This window comes from Choloepus didactylus, chromosome 9 (genome assembly GCF_015220235.1).
Source record: "Choloepus didactylus isolate mChoDid1 chromosome 9, mChoDid1.pri, whole genome shotgun sequence".
Taxonomy (NCBI): Eukaryota; Metazoa; Chordata; class Mammalia; order Pilosa; family Megalonychidae; genus Choloepus; species Choloepus didactylus.
In genome coordinates, this window is record NC_051315.1 from 133977785 (window position 1) to 134001942 (window position 24158).

At 59.8% G+C, this 24158-nt stretch overlaps 2 protein-coding genes across 6 annotated transcripts in view; both read left to right on the forward strand.

Moving 5' to 3' along the window:
- The first annotated feature begins 7725 nt into the window (after positions 1-7725).
- CAPN10 (calpain 10) lies at positions 7726-20068 on the forward strand. Of its 2 annotated transcripts, none has more exons than XR_005218699.1 (12): positions 7726-8012; positions 9681-9812; positions 10991-11187; positions 12679-12896; positions 14590-14728; positions 15385-15551; positions 15885-16150; positions 16881-17083; positions 17205-17422; positions 18678-18865; positions 19143-19188; positions 19359-20068. XR_005218699.1 is itself a non-coding variant. In XM_037848752.1 (12 exons), exons 1-12 carry the CDS (start codon positions 7872-7874, stop codon positions 19386-19388), a joined length of 1980 nt encoding a protein of 659 aa, XP_037704680.1. In that variant the 5' UTR covers positions 7726-7871; the 3' UTR covers positions 19389-20063. The 2 variants fall into 2 exon arrangements, 1 of the variants encoding a protein (XP_037704680.1); XM_037848752.1 differs by having other exon boundaries at positions 17205-17457; positions 19359-20063.
- A 56-nt stretch (positions 20069-20124) lies between these two features.
- Positions 20125-24158, forward strand: part of GPR35 (G protein-coupled receptor 35) — a 31470-nt gene continuing 27436 nt past the window's right edge. For 3 of the 4 annotated variants that reach the window (XR_005218700.1, XR_005218701.1, XR_005218702.1), the window contains exon 1: positions 20125-23036. The gene's annotated coding sequence lies outside the window, so the exon portion shown is untranslated. The remainder of the gene's footprint in view (positions 23037-24158) is intronic. The other variant, XM_037848757.1, reaches the window with a different exon arrangement.

The window sequence follows — 24158 nt, forward strand, 5'->3', positions numbered from 1 at the left end:
TCGGCCCTATGTACCCCCAGCCACATCCACCCTCCTTTTCTCTATGAACTGCTTAGATGTGCTCCATCTCCCAGCTTACCCAGCTCCACCTCTTCCTCTTTGCAGACTTTGGAAAACTCTACAAAAACCTTGGGGGTGACAGCCATATCCTTGCCCCATGTCCTTCTCGGCTTTGTATTTTACCCAACGGGAGGAGACAGAATAGCCTCTTTCAACCCTTGGGTCCTTGCACTCCTGCAATTTTTTCCCTTTCCCCGCAGCTTGCTCCCCAGCAGCATTTTGTCAGCTCATCTCTTCCCTGGTGCTCTGCCAAACAGCCTGCAACAGGCCGCCCAGCTCCTGCCACCAGATGCACGAGTGATGTGAGACGTTGTCTGCTGTGAGTCACCACGGTCAAGTTTGACCAAAATGTTCCACCACTGCCTAACATGGCTGGCCAACATTCCAGCTTCCAGTTAAGTTCTCTGACGGTCCCTGGCCAGCCCAGAGGACAGCATGTACCCCTGTGTTTTGTTACACTGGCACCCCTCCTCCAGGGGCCGGCTTCTGTATTAGGATAGGCTGAGTCATGCTCCACAACAAACTCTAAAATACCCGGATTTAAAACAAAGGTTAATTTCCCACTACGCTACATGCGCACTTCGGGCCGGGGGTGGGGTAGGGGTCTGCTACCCCAGGTGACTGGGGAGCCACGATGCTGGAGGAGGTGACATTGGTTGTTTCTAGGCACCATGCCACAGGGAAGCGAGAGCTCGGGGGGCTCACCCTGGCAGTGGCACCGTGTTACACGCTGCAAGGGGTTGCCATCCCACCATGTGCATGCAAGTGGAAGAACTTTCGGCAAACAACACTGGCCATCCCGAGGGCTGCTGGGAAACATCTGCATTTTAGGGAGAAGAGAATAGGTGAGAGCCAGGCAGGCGGGAGCAGAGTGGTGTCGCTGAAGCCAAGGGAGGTGATTCAAAAAGAGGGAGTGGCCAAAGCGTCACCCGCTGCTGGGAGGCCCAGGAAGAGGAGAGCTGGGTGAGAGCGACTGGCTCCCACAGGGGGAAAGTGGATTTGCATGGAGGTCCTGTGCTGGCCAGAAGCTTCCAGTCCTTAGAGCCAAGATAAGGTCATCTGAGTCCCTGAGGCCCTGATCTGTGCGGCCCAGACTCGTCCCCGAGAGCTCTCTGCCATTCCCCACTCTTCCTGGGACATGGGTGGTGCTTCCCCTCCTCACCTGGGGGCTCACCAGGGAACTTCAGGTAGAGGAAGAAAAGGCAGGAAGAGCCACCCACCCCAAGGGCACCAGCACCCGTGAAAGAGGAACGGCACACGCAACAGGCCACAGTCACACCCAAGATGACCATTCTCAGAAGAGACATACAGGAGGGTTTTGACATCAACCAGAAAATAGAACAGGCAATTATAAAACAAGAACAGGTAGTTACCAAAAAAAAAAAAAAAAAAAAAAAAAAAAATCTTGTAAAACTTTTTTAAAAGACAATCATTAAAATAAGCAGAATGGTTACATGGTGGGGGGTGGGTCATCAGCTGGAATAATGAGACGAAGAATTCTACAGCCAGCACAAAGGGATTAAAAATGGAAGTATACAGGGGAAAAGTTAAACAAAATTGACTTAAGACTTGGGGGGTCACAGAGAGACAGGTGAAGCCACACAAAAAGTCCAAATCGATGAAGCTCCATTCTCATTCTCAACATGCCCCTCATCCCCGCCCCATAGGCCATCCCACGGGCCCTGCACCCCACCTAGACTCGGCTTCACTTCCTTAGCTAGATCTTTCTCTCCTCTCCCTGTGCCCCTCATCTGTCTTCTCTCCCCGCCAGACCTCCCGCCCACCAGGCTGGGCCACCTCGTGCTCACACCCTCAGGCATCTGCCTGACCCACCCCCCCATCAAGGTGTCTCCCGGGAAGCAGGCTGCTCTTGTAGCAAGAAGAATCTGGAGTCAGCTGCCAAGACCACTTCTGCCAGCTCCTTCTTCCAGAAACTGGGACAATAAATGCCCAAGAGCAGAGAAAGGATGATTCTGCATGGGTCTTCGCAAGGGTGTAACAGAGCCACAGGCCCTGCACCCAATGGGAGAGGCTTTAACAGGCATGGGGGAGGGTGCTAAGGAGACCACCCCCACCCCACCCAGGTCCAGGTAAACTTCTCCTTGTTGAAGGATGAATGAGCAGAGGGAAAAAGATCCCACAATCTGAAAGGAATATGTAGAAGATAGCTCACCTCAGGAGACTGGAGCCAACTGTGGAATTGTTCATAAAATTTAAGGACACACGAGCATTTGGGAGGAACTGTTAGCAAAAACATTCCTATAAGGTATGTGTATTATTTTTATAACGGGGGAAAAAACAAAGCCTGATTTAAAACAGGAAAGAAAAGCATGCATTCCCTCCGGCTGTGGCCCACGGTGAGCTGTGACCACAGGTCTCCACGTGCTGCCCCACTGCGGGGAGCCGCTCCACCTGCAGCCGTGCGGCCGAGCGCGCGGCCCCGGGTCCTCCACCTGTGGGATGTGTGAGGCCTGTGAACGATGGCTGTGAGGCTGAGGCACCACAAACGCAATGGCTCAGTACATTCCAGATGGGTCCTGTCCCCTTTGAGTCCTTGGGGGTTGCCCTGGGTAGAGCCCACGTCACTCCTCGTGGAGAACTGACTGGGTTGTGGGAAAGATCAAGAAGGGCCCTGTCCCAGCCCTATCTGGAAGATTCCTCCCTCTGGAATGTTTAGGCTGGGGAAGGGGAGCAGAACCAAGCTTCGGGGCCCCCACCCCCTCCACACCCTGCCCGGACTCCAGGGGAGCACCCCTCATTTCTGACTTCACTGACCACTGACCCAGTCTGCTGGGGCTGCCATGACAAACGCAACACACCAGTTGGCTTAAATGACAGGAATTTATTGTCTCAGGGTTTGGGAGGCTAAGTCCAAAACCAAGGTCTCCACAGGCCACACTTCCTCCTGGTGTCTGTGGTGTCCTGGTGCCACTCACCACAACCCTTGGCACTCCCTGGCACACATCTCTGCCTCTGATCTACCTCACTCTCGGGCTTCTTCTGATTTCTGGGCCTTTTGTCCAATTTCCTTTGTTTTACGCCATATTGGGGGACCCCACTGTCTGGGGCCCGAGACTGCCCTGCCTCTCTGCCCTTAAAGCTAACTGTGAACTGGGTGCCTTCACCCGGCTCCCTCGAGCCTCCCACAATCCCCTGGGCCCGGGACGCACCAGCGCCTTCTTCCCACTCCACGGCCCCTCTGGGGCCGTCTCTGTTGTCGGTGCCACTGCCCTGTGGGTCACGCTCAATTCCTCCTCCTAAAAAACTCTAACTCCCTCTCCTTCTCCATTGCTGGCTCAAAATTTGGGTCACTGGCATGAGGCAGGGAAGCTCATTCCCCCACACCTTGCCTAGAGGCCCACTGGGGTGAGTGCAGGACCCTTTAAAATGTCAGTGTCCCTGACTCCCAAATCTCCCTGGCAACACAGGACATGACTCCCAGGGATGAGCCTGGACCCAGCATCGTGGGATTGAGAAAATCTTCTTGACCAAAAGGGGGAAGCGAAATGAAACAAAATAAAGTTTCAGTGGCTGAAAGATTTCAAACAGGTCACTCTGGAGGGCATTCTTATGCACTATATAGATATCCGTTTTTAGTGTATTAGAATGGCTAGAAGGAAATACCTGAAACTGTTGAACTGCAACCCAGTATCCTTGATTCTTGAAGACGATCATGTAACTATATAGCCTACACAGTGTGACCTTGTGGTTGTGAAAACCTCGTGGCTCACACTCCTTCTATCCAGTGTGTGGACAGATGAGTAGAAAAATGGGGACAAAAAGTAAATGAAAAACAGGGTGGGATGGAATGTTTTAGGTGTCCTTTTTTACTTTTATTTTTATTCTTATTTTTATTATTTTTAGAGTAAGGGAAATGTCGAAAAATCGATTGGGGTGATGAATGCACAACTATGGGATGGAACTGTGAACAGCTGATTGCCTGGTATGTGAATATACCCCAATAAAACTGAATTTCAAACAAGAAAATGTCAGCGTCCCACCTCACTCCGCTCACTGCTAAAGCCCTGCTGTTTTTCAGCTCCAGACCCTGTCCAGAGCCAGGCCTGGCACCTGGGCCCCATGACGGATGCTGTCTCCGCCCTCCACGTGCTCCCAAGCTGCCCACAGTTCTCTGCATGAACAACCACACTCTCATCTCACTCCCCGGGGTCTGCACTGGTCCTAAAACACACTCACACATTCTCAGATGCTCCTCTGTTCAAGAGGTAGAGCCAACTCCTTTCCGGAGTGTGGGCTGGCCTGACTCGCTTCTAGTGAGTGGAATGTGGCAGACATGGGACAGCAAGGTGGGTCAGAAACATACTGCAGCTTCCACCTACTCCTGGATCGTGGCTCAGAAGCCAGCAGCAGCCCACGGAGGTCCACGTGACGGGAGCAGAGGCCTCACGGGAGAGCCTGGAAGTGGATCCCCCAGCCCCAGCCACGTCTTCAGGTGACTGCAGCCTTGGCCGACATTTTGACTGAAGTCTTGTGAGAGACCCCCAGCCAGAACCACCCACAGAGCCGATCCCGAGTGCCTGACCTGCAGAAACTGAGATAACAAATGTTTGATATTTTAGGTTAACTAAGTTTCAGGGTAACGTGTTACACTAACGCACAATCTCTCCACAACGCCTGTCAAGCTGCAACAGAAGAGCCAACTGCAAATGACTCAAACAGTAACAGCTCAAATCTTGTGGGACCAGGTGTCCCGAGGTGGGCGATTCCAAGACTAACCAATCTGGAGGCTCAATGACATCACCCAAGAACCAGGCCCTTCCTCCCTGCTCTGCCATCCTCAGCACAGCAGCCTCTCTCCTGTGACCTGTTACTTGGTGGCCACATCCCCACACCCAGAATCCAAAGGCTGCAAGAGAACATCCAGCTTGAACCTTTTATAAACTGAGGAAAACCCCCGGCAGCCTGCTTGTCTCCTCCCCCAGGCCAGGACACAGAGGAAAGGTCCAGATTCCCCCAATGAATTGAGAGGCCATGAACCGGACAAAACTGAATCCAGGACTCCTGTTAAGGAAGGTGCAGCTGGTTGGTGGGGCGCCAGTGGAACGTGGCTGTCTGCCAGACTAGGCTGTGCCCTCAGCCCAGCACACCCCTCCTTCCTCTCAGTGGCTGTCGACACGGGTCCCCTTCCCCCTGGGCTCCTTCCCTCAGCTTGCTTCCCTCTCCTCATCCTCACTTAGCAGATACTAGTTTAGTCTCTGTGTTCCCATGAGAACATAGTGTCTGGCCCACAGAAGTGCCCAGCAATAATCCAAAGCACGAGTGATTGAGAGAGAGACCACACCTGGCTGGGAGGTCAGGGAACACTTCCTTGAAAAACAAGGGCAGTTATCCAGGCGGTAGTAGTAGTGTGAGCAAAGCTCTGGGGGGAGCAGGGAGTCTTTGGAGTGGTGATAACTGGGTTCGCATGAGTGGTTGGGGAGGGGGTGAGGGCAACGGGGCTCAGATTTCCCGTGGCACCCAAAGAGGTGGGAAGATAAAAGGTCAGATTTTTGTCTTAGAAACAGTCTCCTGGCTGGGACTGGAGACACATTGGGAAACCAGATCCCTGCAGGAGGCTTTATCTTTCTGTGATCCTCAATCGCTGGGTCGTAGGGAGGCTGTCTCTTCTTACAGTGAGGACCCGGGGGCTCAGAGACTTCAAATAACTGCCTCAATCCCAGGTTCTGTGGAGTAGAGACTGGGACTGCAGACTAGCTGCTTCCAGAATACCTTATTGTCCCACGCCCCAGAGTGCTTCCAAACCCTCCTGATACCTCAGGAGCCAGAAGTCCACTCTGAGCAGGGCTGGGCGGGGGAGGGAATGGAGGAAGAGGGGGAATGCACCCCTAATTGGCTGAGGGTGCAGCTCTGTGGCCAGGTTGGACAGATGGGACCACAGGGCCTAAGGGGTAACGGGGGGCCCAGGAGGAGCTGCTGGGCAGGCAAGCAGGAGAGCTGGTGCAACGCCATCTCTGCCAAGGCCCTGGTGGTGCCGGTCACTCGCCCGCCCCGGCAGCCCTGGGCTGCTTCCTACCTAGCACTAGCCATCACCTGTCCGTTTCAGGTCCTCAGGGCCCTGGCTCTGATGTATCCACAGGAAGCCGCTTGCTGGCTGAGTGCTGAGTCAGGTCCAAACTACTCATGTGTCACGGGGGGGGGGGGGGGGAAGCCAGTTACCCGACACCACAGGGAGGGGAAGACCTTTGTCTTACTCCTTCAGGACCCCCAGGGGAAGCAGAGCCCCTGCCTGTCCTGATTCCTTTCAGCTACAGTGCAGCCTCCAGCCTGCCAGAACATCTTTCCAGGGAGTCTGGGCCATATAGGGGCTGCTAAGTCGCCATAAGGAGGTCCTAGCATTCCAAGCATATGTCAAGCTAGGTGGTCACTCTCCTTTTCTAGAGCCTCGGCAAGGAAATGAGTGACCTTGAGCTCTCAAACCAGAGGGTAGAGCCTGGTGGGGTCAAGACAGCAGTGTCACACCACTAGTCCCTACCCAGCCTTTCAGAGCATGAGGAGTTGCAGATGTCACAGGAACCTGTGGCTCTGGAGCAAGAAGGCCAGGATTAGGAGTCCAGGCCCCGGCTGTTTCTCTCCCAGCAGGAGGAACTTTTTATCCCCAGGAGCAGAAGACTTTGGCTGACCACTGCTCACACTCCCAGGCTGGGTAAAAGTGGCTTGCAGATGCAAAGCTGAGAAGGCCCGGCAGCTGGTGGAGAGGTGTCACCAGAAAGGTCGGGGTCTCTTCTCCTCTGGGTGGCTGCCATCATTTCTAAGAATGGAAACGGGAAAGGACAAGCTCACGCAGCCAGGGTGACTCCTATCATGAAATCACTGTGTTCACCGCGACGAGGCCACGAGCTGTAACTTGAGTGTCCAGGAGGTCACCGTTCGGCCCACCAGGACCAAATGTCCGCACATCTGGGGACAAGCAGGATGCTCCGCGGGGTGCTCCAGCCTCAACCCCTGTCCCCGCTTGGGATCCAGCGCGTGTGATCAGCGACTGCCGAGAGACAGACTCCCTGTCTCCGGAGGACCTTCCCCGGCGAGCCGCTACCGCGGATTCCTCTCCCGCCCCGCGCGCCTCCCTCTCCTGTTCCAGGACCCCAACACAAACCCAACAGCGGCGGATACCACATCTGCCCTTGCCGCTCACAGCGCGCCTTCCCAGGCAGCATCTCCCACCGGCTTCTCGCAACCTCCAGGGAGGACTGAGCGGCCGCATCTACCAAAGACGCGGCCCGACGAGAACGCCGAGCGCCGGAAGGAGAAATGCATTCTGGGAGGGGCGCTGCATGCTGGGATATGTAGTCTGCGGACCCGACCTCGGCCGAGGCGCGTTCTCAGGTTCCTCCAGCACCAAGAGCCCGAGGGCCAAAGCGGCCCGGGAGCCCCGGCCGGATCCGGGCAGTCCCGAGGACGAAACGCCCTGCGGCCTACCGGGTACGAGCCTCCGCTGGGGCAGCGCCGGGTCCCGTCAGGCCCGGGAAGGAGAAAGGCGACAGCACAGTCTCGCGGGAGTAGGGTTCAGGAGCCCGCCCCTTGGGCCGGACTCGGATTTTCCAGTATCGGGTGCGATTGGTCGGAAGTGCCATGTGACCGGAGCGGCGCGCCTGGTTGGCTGTGGCCTGGACCCGCGGTTACCCGGGCGACGGAGCGGGCCTGCGCCCCTGGCTGTGTCGCTAGCCGCAGGACCCACGGGGCTGAGGGCCGAGGGCTGAGGGCTGCGGCCGGCCGCGGGCCTTGAGTGCGCGGGGCCTGGGGCGGCCCCTCGGCCGCGCTTGTGCTGCAGATGGGAGCTCGCGGCGCCCAGGATGCGGGCGGGTTGGGCCGAGGAGCCGGCGAAGGAGCTCTTCCGGGACGCCGCCTTCCCGGCCTCGGAGTCCTCGCTCTTCTGCAGCTTCTCCACGCCGCTGGCCCAGTTCCGCGAGGACATCACGTGGAGGCGGCCCCAGGTGCAGCCGGGGCCCCGGCGCGCGGGAGGAGCGTGGGCCAGGCGCAGGGGGCCTCGGACCCGGCCTCTTGCTGTCGTTCGCCTCGGGAGTGGGTTCCCAGGCGCCCTCGGCCCCTCCCCTCGTTCGTTGTCCCCTCTCAAGCCCCTCGAGGACGTTCTCACCCTCGAGGATGAGGCCGAGGTCGTGGGCCCCGCCTTTGGGAGTTTTAGAAGGAGGCTGACGGCGCAGTGACAGGCGTTCCAATCCAGAGAGTCTGCGTTTTGATATTGATCCCAAATGGTCCAGTTCTCTCTCGTCTGCTTCGCTGCACGGGCAGTGAGAGCCGCTCATGCTCTGGAAGAGCCAGACGAAGCCGGCAAGGCAAAGCTGTGGTCAGATTTGTGTTCTGGATTCGTGTACCTTCCTGAGTCTTCGCGTTCAGTTGTAAACGTTTTAAGATGGCAATTTAGAGAGATGCTCCAGCCTGGTACTGAACTGATGTTTTTTGAAGTGACTTACCAGCTGAACAAGGCTGCCTCAGGAGCACCCTTGTCCCTCCCCGAGTGGGCTCGGTGTTCATGGGGACGTCTGGCCGGCCACCAGCCCTGGAAGGGAGCCAGAACAGCTGAGCTCTGGTGGCCTTGAGAAGCAGCAGAGGGGGCCTGTTTGGCATGAGAGGAGGCCGAGAGGACGCAACAGGCAGGGCATAGAGAACCTTTCAAGCCGTGCCAGTGGAGCTGGGTCTTATTTGGTTAAAAGATGGATTTTATGTGCAATGGGAGGCTGTTACAGGGTTTTTACTAGAGGATTGGCTGTCCTTGTGTTTAAGAAGCCCGCTCTTGCTGCTGGTTAAGTGGCTCATTGGGGAGAGAATTGTCCTGGAAAGGATGGAGATGGCTCAGATTAGGGTAGTAGCGATTGGGATGGGCTTTGGAGTGGGTCTATTTGACAAATATTTTGAAGGAAGAATTGACAGATCTTAGGGAGCAGGAAGGGAAGACGTTGGGGTGGCCACCCTTTCAGGAGGGCTGTCAGTGAAGGGGAGCCACGGTTGTGGGGGGGGCACTGGAGGGGAAAACGGTGTCAGGGATGATGTCTCAAAGATGCAGATTGTTGTGTCCTTATATCAGTGGGATTCCACCCAAGGAGGCAGACGGACGAAGCATGTGGGAGGATCCAGGAGGCTAGGGAGAGGGCAGGGGGTCAGGCCAGTGGCTTCAGCTCGGAGGGTAGGGGCGAGGGGAGTGCAGGAGCTTCGAGAAGAAAGGGGGGAAGGGGAAGGTGTGAAGTAGTCCAGGGGCGTGGGAAACTGAGCCTTCTAGGGCGATGCATAGGGTTTCCAGTAGCACTGAGGACCCCGCTGAGATTTGCCCTCATGAATTTAAAGTAAAACTGTTTCCTAGACCAACATTTAGCTGGCCCAAAAAGGTGGGTGATAGGATTCACCCAGTTAGGGTGGGAAAAGATAAGGACCCCAGGATCTGTGCTGGGCAGGGGGGTCCAAAGCCAGGAGGGGACTGAAATGGTTGCAAGAAACCAGCTTTTTCACTTTCCCTTTTCAGCAATGTAGATGATCAAAAACCTCTTCCCCTAACCCCAAACCCCTGGCACCTAGATCCTCATGTTCTTAGTTTGAAAGATCAGCCATTCAGCTTGATCTCACCAACTGGCTCATTTTATGTCTTGCAGGAAATTTGTGCCCAGCCCCGGCTGTTTGCAGATAGCCCTCAGGAAGGACAGGTGAAGCAGGGGCTGCTGGGGGACTGCTGGTTCCTGTGCGCCTGTGCCGCCCTGCACAAGGTCCGGCACCTCCTGCATCAGGTACGGGCTGCCTCGCTGTGGGCGTGTGACGGGGCACATTTCCCTCCTGCCTCTTCTTCCTGTTTCCAGTGCACAGGAAACGCTTCCAAAAGTCGGAGTGTTGCAGCAGGAAACGGGAGACAAAGCAGCTAAATTTCTTGTTATTTTGGGGACTCCCTTGTGGCTGACCGGGGTGGTTAGTTGAGAGTGTGAGGCCTCGGCTGTCACTGCACAGTGGGCTTCCAGGCAGAGACTCAGAACTCCAGTTCCTCTCTCCGTGCAGAAGGGGAGCCCAGTGAGGGGAGCTTCTGCCTTGTTCTACCATCTTCTGAGCCCTGGGTTCTCCATGTCCTCAGAACCAGTAAATTTGGAATGAAAAGACGGACACGTGAGCCGAGAGCAGGAAAGGGTCAGCTTCATTACCTGCTGTGGAATAAGTTGCCTGAGCCCGTTGCTTTTCCCACACATTTGGAATCCAACCTGATGAGAGATTATTAAAACTATCCACAAGGCTAGACAGGCCCCACGGGTGCGGGACACCCCGTGTTCTGCCCAGCAGTGCTCACGGATTTATGTGTGGCATGTGGCATGTGGCTGAGGGTGTTTGGCAGTGGCGTCCTCCTTCCGAGCCCCTCTCTGCTCTGGACCCCCTTGCCACCGAGGGGCCTTTGGTCCCTGTTTACAAGCAGGGGAGTAAAACCATTGCCCTCGTGTTTCCATCTGGTAAGTAGCAGAGCCAGGTCCAAACCAACTGCCTCTGGGTGCGGAGCCCACGCTGCCTCCCAGTGTTGGGTTGGACCCCAGACCCAAGCTTATCCAGCACTAAGTGGGCATGTCTGGTCCATGCGTCTGGCAGAGTGTGTGAGGCAGCCAGGCTCTGAACAGCCAGAGGAGGGTTGGCCGTTCCCATGGCCATGAATTGGGTCACTTATGCTGCAGAAGTCACATTTGGTTTGGATTCAGGCCAAGCACTTATAGTGGACAGTGGAACATAATGGTTGACTAAGCGAATGGATAAATTTGGGTTGCTCAGTGTGGTGTCTGGGGGTTCAGCTTCCCATGAGCTCTGCCACCTTGGTGGGGCGGTAAAGTGGGGTCCTTTGTAGAAGAGCGGGTTCCCGTGGAGTGGTTGGGGCGTGTGAGGAGTGCCACGTGCTGCTTGTCTCACGCCTTCTCTTGCCTCTCCCTGTGCACGGCAGGTGATTCCTCCGGAACAGCCGAGCTGGCCAGACCCGATGTACTGCGGCCGCTTCACCTGTCGGATCTGGCAGTTTGGACACTGGGTGGAGGTGACCGTAGATGACCGTCTGCCTTGTCTTGCAGGGAGACTCTGCTTCTCCCGGTGCCAGAGAGAGGATGTGTTCTGGCTTCCCCTGCTGGAAAAGGTCTACGCCAAGTATGTGGAAGGGGGCTGAAGGGCCTGGCTGGGGTGTGCGGGTGTGTTGGACGTGAAGGGTATGGGAAGGGCGTTGAGCATGCGGGGTTTGCAGGGATGTGCCGGGACGTGTGGAGTGTGGGGGGCTGGCTTGGTATTCAGGGGTGTGCATGGTATGTGGGGCGTGCAGGGATGTGCAGGTGTGAGCAGAGCAGGCTGGGGTGTGTGGGGTATGCAGGGGTGCAGGGTGTGCAGGAACGTTCTGGAGTGTGTGGATCTGGCTAGGCAGTTGGGCGTGTGGGGTATGCAGGGTGTACAAGGAGTCCTGGGGTGTGTGGAGTGCACAGAGTTGTGCTGGTGTGTGTGGGATACACAGGTGTGTGGGCTGTGCAGGGGTGCAAGGTATGCAGGAACATTCTGGATCATGTGGGTCTGGCTGGGCATTCAGGCGCGTGTGGGGTATGCAGGGTACACAGGGGAGTTCTGGGCTGTGTGGGGTGCACAGAGGTGTGCTGGGGTTTGCGGGGTGCACAGGAGTGTTGTGGGGTGTGCAGGGTGCACGGGAGTCCTGGGGTGTGTGGAGTACACAGGGGTGTGCTGGGCCATGCAGGGTGCACAGGGCCGCGGGGGAGGCACGCCTCTGCTCTCGGGCCTACAGAGCCCTGGTTGGTTCTAGGGCTCCTGGCAGCCACTCCTCTGGCCAGGGCTGATTAGCCCTGGAGACCAAAATACTGACATTCGCCCAGGGGTGCCTCTCGGCCCTGGCCACTTGCTCTTTTTTTCTTTCCTTCATTTCGAAGTTGAGTAGGAAGGCATCTCAGAAAACAGAGGACATGCCCCAGCAAGAAAGGGCTTTCCACAGATTTGTTTTGACTGTCAGGGACAGTCTCTACACGGTTGTTGGGGAGCAGTGAGGCTGCCCCGGGGTCTCGGATTGTTTCTCGAGGTCCTGGCTCTGAGGCCAGGGCCCTGTCTGGGTTGTAGCTGAAGAGCCTTCCCCCTTAGGGTGCAGTTGGTCTTCTTGGCTGAAGGAGAGGGGTGGGCAGGAAGGCTGGCAGATGCTGCCAGTGCCCAGGGGTCCCCTCTACCCCTCACCCCTCAGCTGCTCTCTGGGAATGGGGGATTTTGTCCTGAGAGGTGGGAATGGTGGGACTTGGGCCCTGCCCTGCCCTGCCCGTGCCTCGCCCAGCATCCACACCTCACCCCATGTTTGCACCCCACACTGCTCACACCTCATGCCGTACCTACACTCAGAGGCAGGGGAGGTTTTGAATGGGAGCAGGGGACAGCAGGGTGCTCTAGAGGGACACCGCACCCCGACACTTAGGGGTTGGGTGGATTGTGGACTTGGTGAAGGCCGGGGAGGAGGCCGAGAGGGAAATGGAGATGAGGCAGCTGCAAGGCAGGCCAGAGATGATCTGGGTGTGTTACGTGAGGGGCTGGGGGGCTGGGGCTGGGGCTGGGGCTGGGAGCCCACCCCAGGCTGAGGCTCACTGCTTTGTGTCCCTGCAGGGTCCATGGGTCCTACGAGCGCCTGTGGGCGGGGCAGGTGGCTGATGCCCTGGTGGACCTGACTGGGGGCCTGGCAGAAAGATGGAACCTGAAGGACTTGGCAAGCCCCAGCAGCCAGCAGGACAAGCCCAGTGGCCTGGGACATGCCACGCTGCGGCGGCTGCTCCGCCTGAAGGACCGGTGCCTGGTCAGCTGCTCGGTGCTCAGCCCCAGGGCAGGTGAGGCCTGCTGGGAGGGCTGCGGGTATGCATCGCCCAGCACTTGTGGGCCCAGGCCCCCAGGAAGCAGCCTGCGCTTTGCCCTGGACCCTGTTAGGATGAAGTAGAAAGGGGGAGACTCCTCCTTCAAAGGGGTGTCTCTGGATGGGGACCTTTCCTACCGGCTCTTCTCCAGAGGCAGGGCCCCTTCCTTCCCTTAACCAGGGCTTACAGTTAGGACGTGGCCGGTCCCATGCGATGGCCGCTGGTGCGTGGGCAGCTGCTGGGAAGCCGGTGCCTGGAGCCAGGGCTGAGCCCCAGGACCTCTCTGCCCCCTCGTGGCCTGCAGCCCTGAGACCCCCATTCCCGTCTCAGTGATGCTTGTGTTCCCCTTTCTTAACAGAGTGCTTGTGAAAAAGAGGGAAACATCAGTTTGGACTTCTTAGTGTGTTTTCGCAAGCATGTATGTCTCCCAGCCTGTTTTTGTCACAGCATTTTCTTTGTCACTCCGTAAGCTTGGTAAACGTCTTACTTCCTCAGGCTCTCCAGAACCCAGCTCTTGCTGGTGGACACTCAAGGCCTTTGTGCTCTTTTCACTTTGCTGTTTTAAATAACACTGCAGTGAACATCTCTGCAGTCTGCTGTTCCCCAAGTCAGGGTTGTTTTCATGACACGGCAGCTTTGATCCAAGAACACGGACATTAAAAATAACAGCCCCTGTGGGCAGCCAACGGCACCCTTCAGCTTTGGCCTGGGCACCCCCGAGGCAGACCCCAAGATGAGCCAGGGTCCAGGGCAGTTCTGGAGGTGAGGGAGCCCAGAGGGGAGTGGGACAGGGGCAAGGGACAGTGGCCAAGAAAGTGTGTGCTGTCCTGCAGCCTGGGGGCAGCTTCTCTTGCCGGGCACCTCTGGGAAGGACATGGGTGGCCGCAGGCCTGAGCCACCCCTCTGAGGGGGGCAGAGAGTGGCCTGGTCAGCGCCACGGAGGGTAGCTGGGGGCTGCTCTGGGTGGGGCAGGGCTAACTCCTGGCTTCGCAGGTTTGGGGAAAATCCCCAGACAAAGAGGGACGTCAGGTGGAGCCCCGAGGGGCCGGGGCGGGAGGATCCCCGGAGTGGCAGCTGCAACAGCGTTTGGAGTAAAGCCGTTAAAGGCCTTCTGGGGGGATCTTCTCCTGGCTCTGCCCACTATTCTGGGCATGGCTCCTCCACTCGCGCTTCTCCCGGCCCCCCGGGCCCTGGGCAGATGGGGCCGTGTCCCTCAGCCCCCTCCTCCTGCTGGTTTCCAGTTGGGGCGCCATGCAGCTGCCCCTGCCTGCTGCCTCTGCCTGGAGGAGGTGTCTGGTTTCTTGGCGGTTACAGCCACATCAGCGATAGCAGCAGCATGTCAAGCGCGGACCTGGGCCAGCCTCTGGCACAGCCAGGCAGTGACGTATGATGCCAGGGTGGTCTCTTGCCCACCAGAGGACCCCAGACCCCATTGGCAGCTGAGCCAGGGGGCAGACCTTGGCCCTTCCCCATGGTTCTGAGCTTGCTCCCCTGAAGTGGTTGGAAAGAGCTGCCAGGGCCATGGGTCAGGGCAGGCAGCGGCCTGCGCAGAGGATGGGGTGGAGCACCTTCCGGAGGGAGATGGGCCTGTGTGTCCTGCGCACCCTGCCTGGTCTGGGCAGGACTGGGTGGCGCTGCACTGCCTGCGGCTGAGCTGTCCCTTGTGCAGGGGCCAGGCTGGGCGAGTTCCACGCCTTCATCGTCTCTGACCTGCGGGAGCTCCGTGGCCGTGCTGGCGGGGACCTCCTGCTGCTCCGGATTCACAACCCCTGGGGCCGGCGGTGCTGGCAGGGGCCCTGGCGAGAGGGGTGAGTGCCCGGCCGGGGGACACAGTGTCAGTGCCATGGCCGCTGTCCACGCAGGCGTGAGGGGCTCGGTCGGTGGAGGGAGGGAGGAGGCCCCTGCGCATGCAGGATGCGGGGCTGGTGCTGCCTGGCTTCTGCCGCAGTTCCCCGGGCCCCTTCAGCCCCTGCTCCCTGCCCGGCGGCCACCGCACTTCTCTGCTTGGCCCCAGACAGCCCCGTGCTGCTCGGCTGAGTGCCTGGCATCCTGACTCGGGGTGCCCATGGAAGGGGGGTGCCCACAGGCCATCAGGTGAGCAGGGATCTGTGGACTGTGGTCCTCAGTGTAGTTGTAAGACCCAACACTGACCCTGGGGACCTGGACTGAACCAGGAGCCCGGTGAGGTCTGGGGGCCCCGGCAGGCACTCATGCCCACCCCAGCCTTCCCGCCCCTGCCCGATGCTGGCAGGTGGACCGACCCTCTTGCTCTGCAGCCTGGGGGGGACGCAGCCACTCCCCGCAAGGCGGCCAGGCCTGCGCCTCTCTAAACCCATTCACTACATCTGCGCAGCCGTCCCTGTCCCTGGCCGGGGCTGGTCGGGCTGGGGACCTGGGCTCTCTGGGCGGGGTGGGCCTGCCTGTCAGCAGAAGGGGGGTGCCGCTGAACCCCGGCTCCTTCCAGGGGAGAGGGGTGGAGCCAGGTGGACCCCGTGGAGGAGGCGGAACTCCTGTCCCAGCTCCAGGAGGGCGAGTTCTGGGTCCAGGAGGAGGAGTTCCTCAGGGAGTTTGACGAGGTCACCGTTGGCTGTCTCAGCACGGAGGCCGGCCACCTGCTGAGCCTCCACACAGGTAACATGTGGGCTGGACCCCTGACGCGGACGCTGCGCTCAGGCAGGTGGCTGTCGGGGTGTGAGATCTGGGGCTGGGCAGGTACCTCGTGTCCACTCTTGAGACATCACTCCGGGACCTACGGGCCCTGTTTTGCTTCTCCACCTGGAGAGATGGGGCCATCCCTTTCCCATCACAGGCTGCTGGGGGGTTGGGGCGCAGGGTGCCCCTGCAGGGGCCAGCACCCAGCATGTCTGTCGCTGATGCTCCCGTCCCTGCCCTCGAGCACAGAGGGACTTCGCGGGTGGAGAGCCGCGGTCCCCAGAGCCGACCCGTGCTGTGTTTTTGCACTAGATAAGGCGTTGTGCCACACTCAGACGCTGCCTGGGGCCTGGGTCAGAGGGCGCTCAGCAGGAGGTTGCCGAAACAACAGCAGTTTTCCCAGCAACCCCAAGTTCTGGCTGCGGGTCTCAGAGCCCAGTGAAGTGTACATCACCGTCCTGCAGAGGCCCACGCTGCGTCCAGCTGGCTGGGCCCCCACGGGAGAACACCATGCTGCACAGAGCCACCTCGGGGCCCCAGGCAAGGACTACCAGGCCGTGGGCCTGCACGTCTGGAAGGTACCTCTGGCTGGGCCGGCACCCAGTGGGCAGGGTGAGGGGGCCAGCGGGTCCACCAGTTCAGAGGCCCTTTCCAGGCACTGGCAGGGTCTTTTCTGGGAGGAGAAGTGGCAGGAGCAGGGCGCCCTCAGCTCTGCCACTTTCCCTGTGGCCTCCATGTCCTCTACGCAGCAGGGTGGTGACGGTCCTCATCTCGGGGGCATGTTGTCGGGGTTAGTTAATAGGCCGGGACGCTTCCATCGTGACCCGGGCACTCAGCAGTTTGGGAGCTGCTGGAGACGCCAGCCCTGCTCGCCCTGGGAGGGCAGGGGTCTGAGGTCGGGGCGGGAGTGGGCTCCCCGTCAACTTGCTGGGCTGCTGGGTGTTAACCTCATGAATCCTCACAGGGTCTCACAGCACGTCATGATTTACCTATTGTGGGCGTGCCCTGATGTTCCCTTCCTCTGGCAAAGGAGTTTGCTGGAATGCCTTTTGTCCAGCAGCTCCAGTGTGCATCAGCTGTGGGTGCTTTTCGGGTGCAGCCCTGTGCAGGTCGCCCGTTTCCTTCCTGAGCTGGGTGTCTGTAGCAGGGCTGTGCAGAGGCCTCGGGTTGGTGGAGTTTTGTGCTGGCCCCTGAGAGAGGATGGCAGGCCGGGTGCCCCCACTCCGTTCCCGTGTTTGGCGAGAGACCCTTTGGCTCCAGCAGTGTGCCGAGGCTGCCCCCCCGCTGACCCCCATCCGCCTCCCTCAGGTGGAGAAGCAGCGCGTCAGCCTGCCCCGGGTCCTGTCCACGCCACCCGTGGCCGGCACCAGCTGCCACGCGTATGACCGCGAGGTCCACCTCCGCTGCGAGCTCTCTCCTGGCTTCCATCTGGTTGTCCCCAGCACCTTCCTGAAGGACGTGCCAGGCCAGTTTCTGCTCCGGGTGTTTTCCACCGGCAAGTTCTCCCTCAGGTGAGGAGCAGGGGCTCCCCATGGCTCAGGGGGAGCAGGGTTCTTAGGAGGGGGCTTGGGGCTCCCCCAGGGTACGTGTGCGGCTGCTTCCTGAACTCCTGTGGCTTCCTTCCCCCGGCAGTGCCATCAAGCCAGCTCCCGGGAGCCCCGCATCCCAGCAGACGCCGGCCGGGGAGTGGGAGACTGTGCAGCTGCAGGGCTGCTGGAAAGTCGGCCAGAGCGCGGGGGGCAGCAGGAACTTTGCCTCCTACCCCACCAATCCTTGGCTCCCCCTCTCCGTCCCCGAGGGTGCAGGACCGCGCTGTGTGCGCATCAGCCTGCGCCAGCACTGTCAGGATGGCAAGTGCCGCCCCATCGGCTTCCACGTCTTCCAGGCAGGCTGCCAGTGGGGCCACGCAGGGGTTCCGTGTCTCCGGGTGTTAGGGGCATCTCAGGATGTGCTGGACTGGGCACGGGGAAGCGGCTGTGCGGCTGTGCTGGGCCGGGGCGGCATGACTGGATGGCGTGTGGTCGTGGGCGGGTCTCCTAGGGGAGGGGGCCTGCTGTTCCCAGTCCCCCTCGCCCTGGCAGACATCTCTGTAGAGCCTCAGACGCTAATGTGGGTGCCGCAGCCAGAAAGAGTGTGATTCCCTGGGGGTCACAGGCCGGCTCAGCAGCCCTGCCCATGAGGCCTGGCCCAGAGCGGCCGTGTCCGCAGCCCGCTGTGCTCCAAGCCTCTGAGGGGTCAGGAAGCAGGCTGGCTCTGAGGGCTGTGCCAGCAGAGTTCTGGGTGGAGACCTCCACAGGAGATGTGCCGTGAAGGGATTGGAGAGACCAACCCTAGGCAGTGCTCACGGGGGCCAGCCAGGCCCTTGAGCCCCCGCGAGGTTCAGGTCTGCGGGCTTGAAGCTTGTGTGGGGCCACAGGAACCTGTCAGCAGCCTGGGAGACAAGCAGGGGTCCCCCAGGTCTGACAGGAGAAGGGGCAGACTGCAGAGACTTGGTCCTCCTGTCAGCCTGCGGCGGGGTCCTAAACCGAGATACTTTGCAGTGTGCCCTAGGATCGGTGGGGGTGGCGGTGGGGGGCCTGGACTGCTGCCCTCAGGGGAGGGATCCCTGCCCCTGGGAGAGTGGGGCTGCTGCCTTTTGCACCAGCTACCAGGGGGCTCCCGGAGCCTACTTCCCTACCTGGGCCACGATGCCCAGGGGCCAGCTGGACCCTCTCTGGGCATTGGCGGGCTCTCCAAGTAAAGGCCCCGTGGCTTCCTCAGTGCAGCCAGGCTTGTTTCAGGGCAGTGGCTGAGCCTGCGTCTGGTTCCCGCTCCACAGGCCTGGCAGTTCCACCACCCCAGGTGCGGCATGGGTGCAAGGCGCTGAGCCCCGTGAGAGCCGAGCAGGAGGGGGCCAGGCTGCCGCTGACCGAGTGGGGAGCCCTTGCTGGGAGTCGGGACGTGTGTCTGTGGCTTGGGCTGCTTTGGGGAGCCCAAGCCAAGAGGAGCCATGAGGTTCTGGGAGCAGAGGGGCCTCTGCATCCCTGCCCATGTCCCAGCAGTCTTGTGCCTGAGCTGCAGACACCCCGGGCAGCCTCCCGTCACCTGAGCCACGCCTCTCCCCAGGTTCTAGGCCAGGACAGGCCCTCCCTGCTGCACCAGGAGCCACTGCTCAGCTGCGTGCCGCATCGCCACACCCAGGAAGTGAGCCAGCTGTGTCGCCTGTCGGTGGGCACCTATGGGATCGTGCCCTCCACCTATCTGCCTGACACCGAGGGAGCCTTCACAGTCACTATAGCAACCAAGATAGACAGGTAGGCTCTGGGGCCAAAGAGGGCTCGTCTGACGCCCAGCACACAGGGGCTGGGGGCTGTCGGCATCCCAGATCTGCCCCTCGCCTTCTCCCTCCCACCCCTCTGTCCTGGCAGATCAGGGCCAAGTACACGTGCCTCGGGACACCCCCATGTGGCCTGGCTAAGCCTCTGGGTGGTGAGTCTAATGTGCAGAGGGGCCAGGAACCCCATCCCACAGGTGTGGGGGAGGCACACGGGCACCAGGTGTGCAAGGGATGACCAGGGCCCTTTCCCATAGGCCGTCCATTCAGAGCCGGGAGAGGTTGGGCCAGCTCCTTCAGGAGGTACGTGGGGGGCTGGGGAGCTGCCCGGTGGCCTGGGGGCTGCCTGGTAGCCCCGCAGTGCTGACAGGACTGGGAGCTGGGAGGAGGGCATCACCCCACCACCATCCTGGGGAGGGTGGCAGGTGTGGCCACTGCCCAGCTCTCCCCATCTCCCTGGCTCTTCTCTCCAGACTTCCTTCAGGGCTGTGATGCAGACTTGAGGGGAGGGCCTGCACGCCTCATATCAGGGAGCCTTACCTCGCAGCCAACCGTTGTCCTGCCACAGCAGCTCCTGGACAGCATGGGGCCCATGGCCGCCCTTGCCCACTGCCTGCCAGGCTCCCAGCAGCCCCAGCGTTGCTCGCAGTTCTGTTTCTACAGGGGCTCGGGCTGCCCTATTCTCTGCCGGGCAGGAGCACGTGCGTGATGACACCAAGTTAAGCAGCCATCAGGAGCGACTGCGGTGCTTGGGGGGAGGCGAAGGGCCTCGGCCTGGAAGTGGGGCAGCCCCCGGCCACCCAGAGTTGCCTGGGATTCAGCAGGTCTGCAGAGAGGCAGGAGGCCCCGAGTGGCATCCTTGCCCCTACCACACAGACACACGTGCCTGGGCCCCTGGGCCCAGCACTCCAGGTACCCCCTTTACTCCTAAACCCTCGGTGTCGTTTCCTGCAGAGGCCTGACCTGGGCAGGTATGTGTCGCGACGGAGCTTGTGTGAACTCAAAGCTGTTTATTTGAGACGTTTCTAAGATGTAATTTTATAAATAAACACATGCTCTCTGAGCAGCTCACAGATGACTTGTTTCAAGGCAGCCCTGAGGGGTGCAGCAGCCAAGCTTTCCCTGAGCCGGACAGGTGGGAGGGAGCAAGAGGGGGGACTCTGTGCCCAACGGGAGGTGCCGCTGAGATGGGGAGCTGACCATGGCCTCTGCAAGGCTCGATGAGGGTTCCAGGCACCTTTGAGAGGTGGGCATAGCCAACTGGGGTGGGCAGTTTTGGGGAGTCGGTGGGGGGCCGTGAGGAGAGACAGGTGCTGCGTTGCAGAGGTATAGCAGGTGCACAGGCCGTGCCCCAGGAACAGGAGGCAGAGGGCAGCAGGCACAGGGAAGCTGCTGGCATGGGGCTGGTGGGGCCCGGGGCCGCCCAGAGCGCACCCTCAGGAGCAGGGGACTCAGCTCTCCAAGCTGGGGCATGGGTGCTGGGGCAGAGGTGCCCCCTGGGTCTGCGGAGGAAAGGGCCGTCCTGGGAGTGGGCAGTTAGGCCCAGGCGCTGGCTCCAGCAGGGGCCCATGGGGCAGGGCAGACCCCCAGGAGCTGACACTGGAGCAGCAGCCTCCCACGGGGGTCCAGAGGCAGCCGCCGCCCCCCAGCCCGAGCCCCAGTGAGCGCCTGTTGTCCGACAGGTTTGTTGTCAGCACCCCCGTCCCTCCTGGTGCATCTGGGCGGGTGACAGCTGTGGTCACCCTGGTGCCGTCCTTATTGGGGCCCTGGTGAGAGGAACCCCCTGGCCTTGCAGCCTGCTCAGGAGCTCAGCTGGGGACACACAGGGCTGGGGACACCCCTTCCCACCTCAGAGCCGCTTCCGAATTGGCCTTTTGGCCCAGGTGGCCCTGCCTGGACGCGATTGTCACAGTCTCTGCAGTTCCCCAGACCCGCTGCCCACGCCCAGCTCCCCCTGCTGCCCTGGGAGGACGGCGGTGTGCTGGGCCACCCTGCCCCTCGGTCATCCCGGAGAGGCCTCCAGGGGTGCGCTCGGGCTGCGGGCCCCGCACTTCTGCCTGTTCGGGTCGGACACTGTCTGCTGTCTGTCTTTGTGTTGGTCAGTCTGTCCATCCCTCAGTTCATCATCTGTCCGTCAGTAAGAACTGGCTTCTTTTTCTTCTCATTTTGCTGCAAGGCAGTTGGACAGCGTGGACGCAGTGGAAGCCAGTGCACTTCCTACCCCGTCAGGGTGGCGTTGCTCTTCCCCGACGGGCCCCCTTCTTCCCTGGGAGCCCCAGCCTCCCTCGTGCCCCCTTCAAGAAACCCACAGGGTCGCCTGTGACCCCTGCCCTCCCAGATGTGGGCCAGGGTCTCTGCTCCCTCCCCATACAGTCTGCGAGAAATAAAATGCTGCCGAGGGCCTCCCCCAGTGCCTGCCCCCCATCCTTGACCAGGTGAGTGGAGCCCTAGAAGGCTTGGGTCCAGGGCTGGGGCCACCTCGATGGCATTTCCCCGAGGTCAGCCTGGGACCCTCTGCTCTTCCTGGCATCCTGGCCCTGGGTGTGCCTGCTGGGTGGTGCAGCTCAGCCTCCTGGGCTCTGGGCCGTCCAGCTGCAGTGCCCGGCGCCCTCCCAGCAGCTCTCTTGATGCATTAGAGACCTCTGGCCTCCATCTACCCTCCTGTGGGACCCCAGTCACAAGCCCAGGACAAGGTCGCCGGGTGGAACTGGGGCTGCACACTGCAGGCTGCCCTGCGGGCTCGGGGGGCCAGGACGGCCTCCACCCTCTCCATGTGCTGACTGCGCTCTGGGCACTCCCGGCCTGGTTGGGGCCTGTGAAGAGCTCCAGCCTGAGGCTCATGGCCAGGGGTACGCAGCAGCCTGGGCATGGGGGGTGAGGGGACAGGAGCTTTGCAAACCCAGCAGCAGCTCCCAGCATGCCAAGCCAGGTGCCCAGGGCTGAGCCAGGGGCACATCAGGTGTGTGCCAAGAGCCTGCGTCCCTGGCCAGAACGATCCAGACGGGCAGGTCTGGGTGTGTGCAGGTGAGAACACCTCCCGCCCTTCCTGCCTTCCCCACTTTCCCAGCGGACTCTGCCCCGCACCAGCCTGTTCGTTCTTTCCCGTTGCCACTTCCTGCTCCAGAGGTGGCGGGCTCGGGGCCCCACGCTGGGTGGTCTCACGGCCATGCCCGTCCCTCCCTCTCAGGCCGGGGGCAGCCTTGGGACAGAGTTTCTGGGGTGAGTCGGGAGCTCCCTGTGCTCCAAGGGCAGGTGGATGGAGAGGGGGCTGTGGGCAGGGGCTCCAGACCGAGGCCAGGGACTCGGCTACTCTCGGCTCTGCCCCTCCCCTCCCTCTCTCCACTTAGGGTCCCGCCTCATCCCTCCTGTCTGCCTCCCTGGTTTTGCTGCTGGTTTTTCCTCCCCTGATTTTTACCAGATTTAAGCAGCTTTGCTGACTTTCGAAATGGCTGGAAGAGTCATTTTATTCCTGGAGACCCCAACATGAGGCCCAGGTGGGGCTGCCTCATCAGGGGACAGGGTGACGAGTGGGGGGGGACGCAGCCACTTTGGAGGAGTTGGGTCTTTTCTGGTTTCAAGGGGGGACTTTAGTGGGGACCAGCTGCCCCGGCAGCCTGCAGGATCTCTGCTCCCTGGGACACGTTCCAAGTCCTCCTTCCCCGGAGGAGCTGACGGTGGCCGCAGAGCCCTGTCCTGCTGCCGTGGACCATCTGGGCTGAGACCCTCCGGCTGCTGCTCTCCGACTCCCAACAACAGGCCACGTCCACACTGACGGCACCTCCTCATCTGGGCTGGGGCCAAGGCTTCTCAGGGTTCCCGGGAACACGGGGCTCGGTCAGGGGTACCGCGTGGCTTCTGTGGGCGAGGGCCAGGCAGGGCCTGGCGTCGGCTGCCGGGAAATCTGCCCCTTTTACAAATCGGCCACGAGGCAAGGTTGCTGCTGGGTTCAGAGCAGGGGGTGCTCCGTCAGGGGCCAGTGCTCTCCCAGGTCCCCGGGCCTCTGCGGGTGGGATGTTTGGGGTGCCCATGGCGTCATGTGGCATTTCTGTGTTCCAGCTGACATGGGCTCACCCCTCATCTGCCAACCCCCAGTGAGAAGAACGACCAGGCGCTGCAGGTCCCTTCCCATCGTCTCACGCTGGAGACACAGAGTAAGCACGTGTGGGTGGGGGTCCCGTGCCAGGTGCTGGGGTGCAGCTGAGGCCCCCGGCTCCCTGCCCTTGCGCTGTGGGCCATGTGTTTGGAGGGCTATCTGTCGGAAATGAGGCGTGGATGAGCCGATGGCTGTTCCCGGGCAGGCTGGGGCCGCCGAGCCTGGGCAGCTTCTGGGAGAGCACCTGGGCGCCTTCAGGGACTGGAAAGAAGCTCGTGCTGCAGGGAGCCTGTGGGGGCAGCTGGGGCGGGGCCGAGGCAAGAGCCGAGGTGGGGACGGAGGCAGGGGCCTGCGGCTGTTCGGGGAGCTTGGGCCTCATCTCTTGGGCAAGGGGGATCCATCGCATGGGGCTGAGCAGCACCCAGCAGGATGTTTTTGAAATCTCTGCTGGCCAATGGCTTAGGGAATCCCCCAGAAGGGCTGTTGCAGACACCCCAGATGTATCGTGGACTGGGCGGGTGGTGGTGGGGACAGAAGAGGAATTTTATGGAAAGGTTTTAAATGTGAATTCAATAACTTTAATAGACATAAGGCTGTGCAATTTTTCTATTACTTATATAAATGTTGGCAACTTGTGACTTTCAAGAAATGTGTTCATTTCATCACAGTTGTCAAATGTGTTTGTTCACAGTGTTCCCTTATGTTATTCCTCCAACTTCTGTGGGATTTGAAGTGGTATCTATGCTTTCATCCCTGGTATTGATGATTTGTGGGTTTCTTTTTGTTTTTTCTTGGTTTTTCTAGCTAGAAGTTTTAACAATATTATTTATGTTTTCAAAGAATTAACTTGCATTTTATTGATTTTCTCTATTGTTTTTGTTCTATTACATTAAATTTTCATTCTTATTTCCTTTCTTCTTCTTACTTGCACTTAATTTGTTGTTTTTAATCTAGCTTCTTACATTGGAATCTTATATCAATCATTTTAGATCTTTTTTCTTTTCTATATCAATCATTTTAGATCTTTTTTCTTTTCTAATATAAGCATGTAAAGCTTTAACTTCCCCTCCAAGCACTGCATCATCTCTATCTCACAAATACTGATAAATTGTGTTGTCATTATCATTCAGTTCAAAATATTTTCTAATTTCCCTTTAATTGCTTATTTCACCCCTGACTG

Excerpts from the sequence above, each read along its gene's own strand:
- CAPN10 (XM_037848752.1), top strand. The coding sequence starts at position 7,872 with ATGCGGGCGGGTTGGGCCGAGGAGCCGGCGAAGGAGCTCTTCCGGGAC. Across the intron at positions 11,188-12,678 it reads CTGGAAAAGGTCTACGCCAA|GGTCCATGGGTCCTACGAGC; the intron begins GTATGTGGAAGG and ends GTGTCCCTGCAG. Across the intron at positions 14,729-15,384 it reads CAGGGGCCCTGGCGAGAGGG|GGGAGAGGGGTGGAGCCAGG; the intron begins GTGAGTGCCCGG and ends GGCTCCTTCCAG.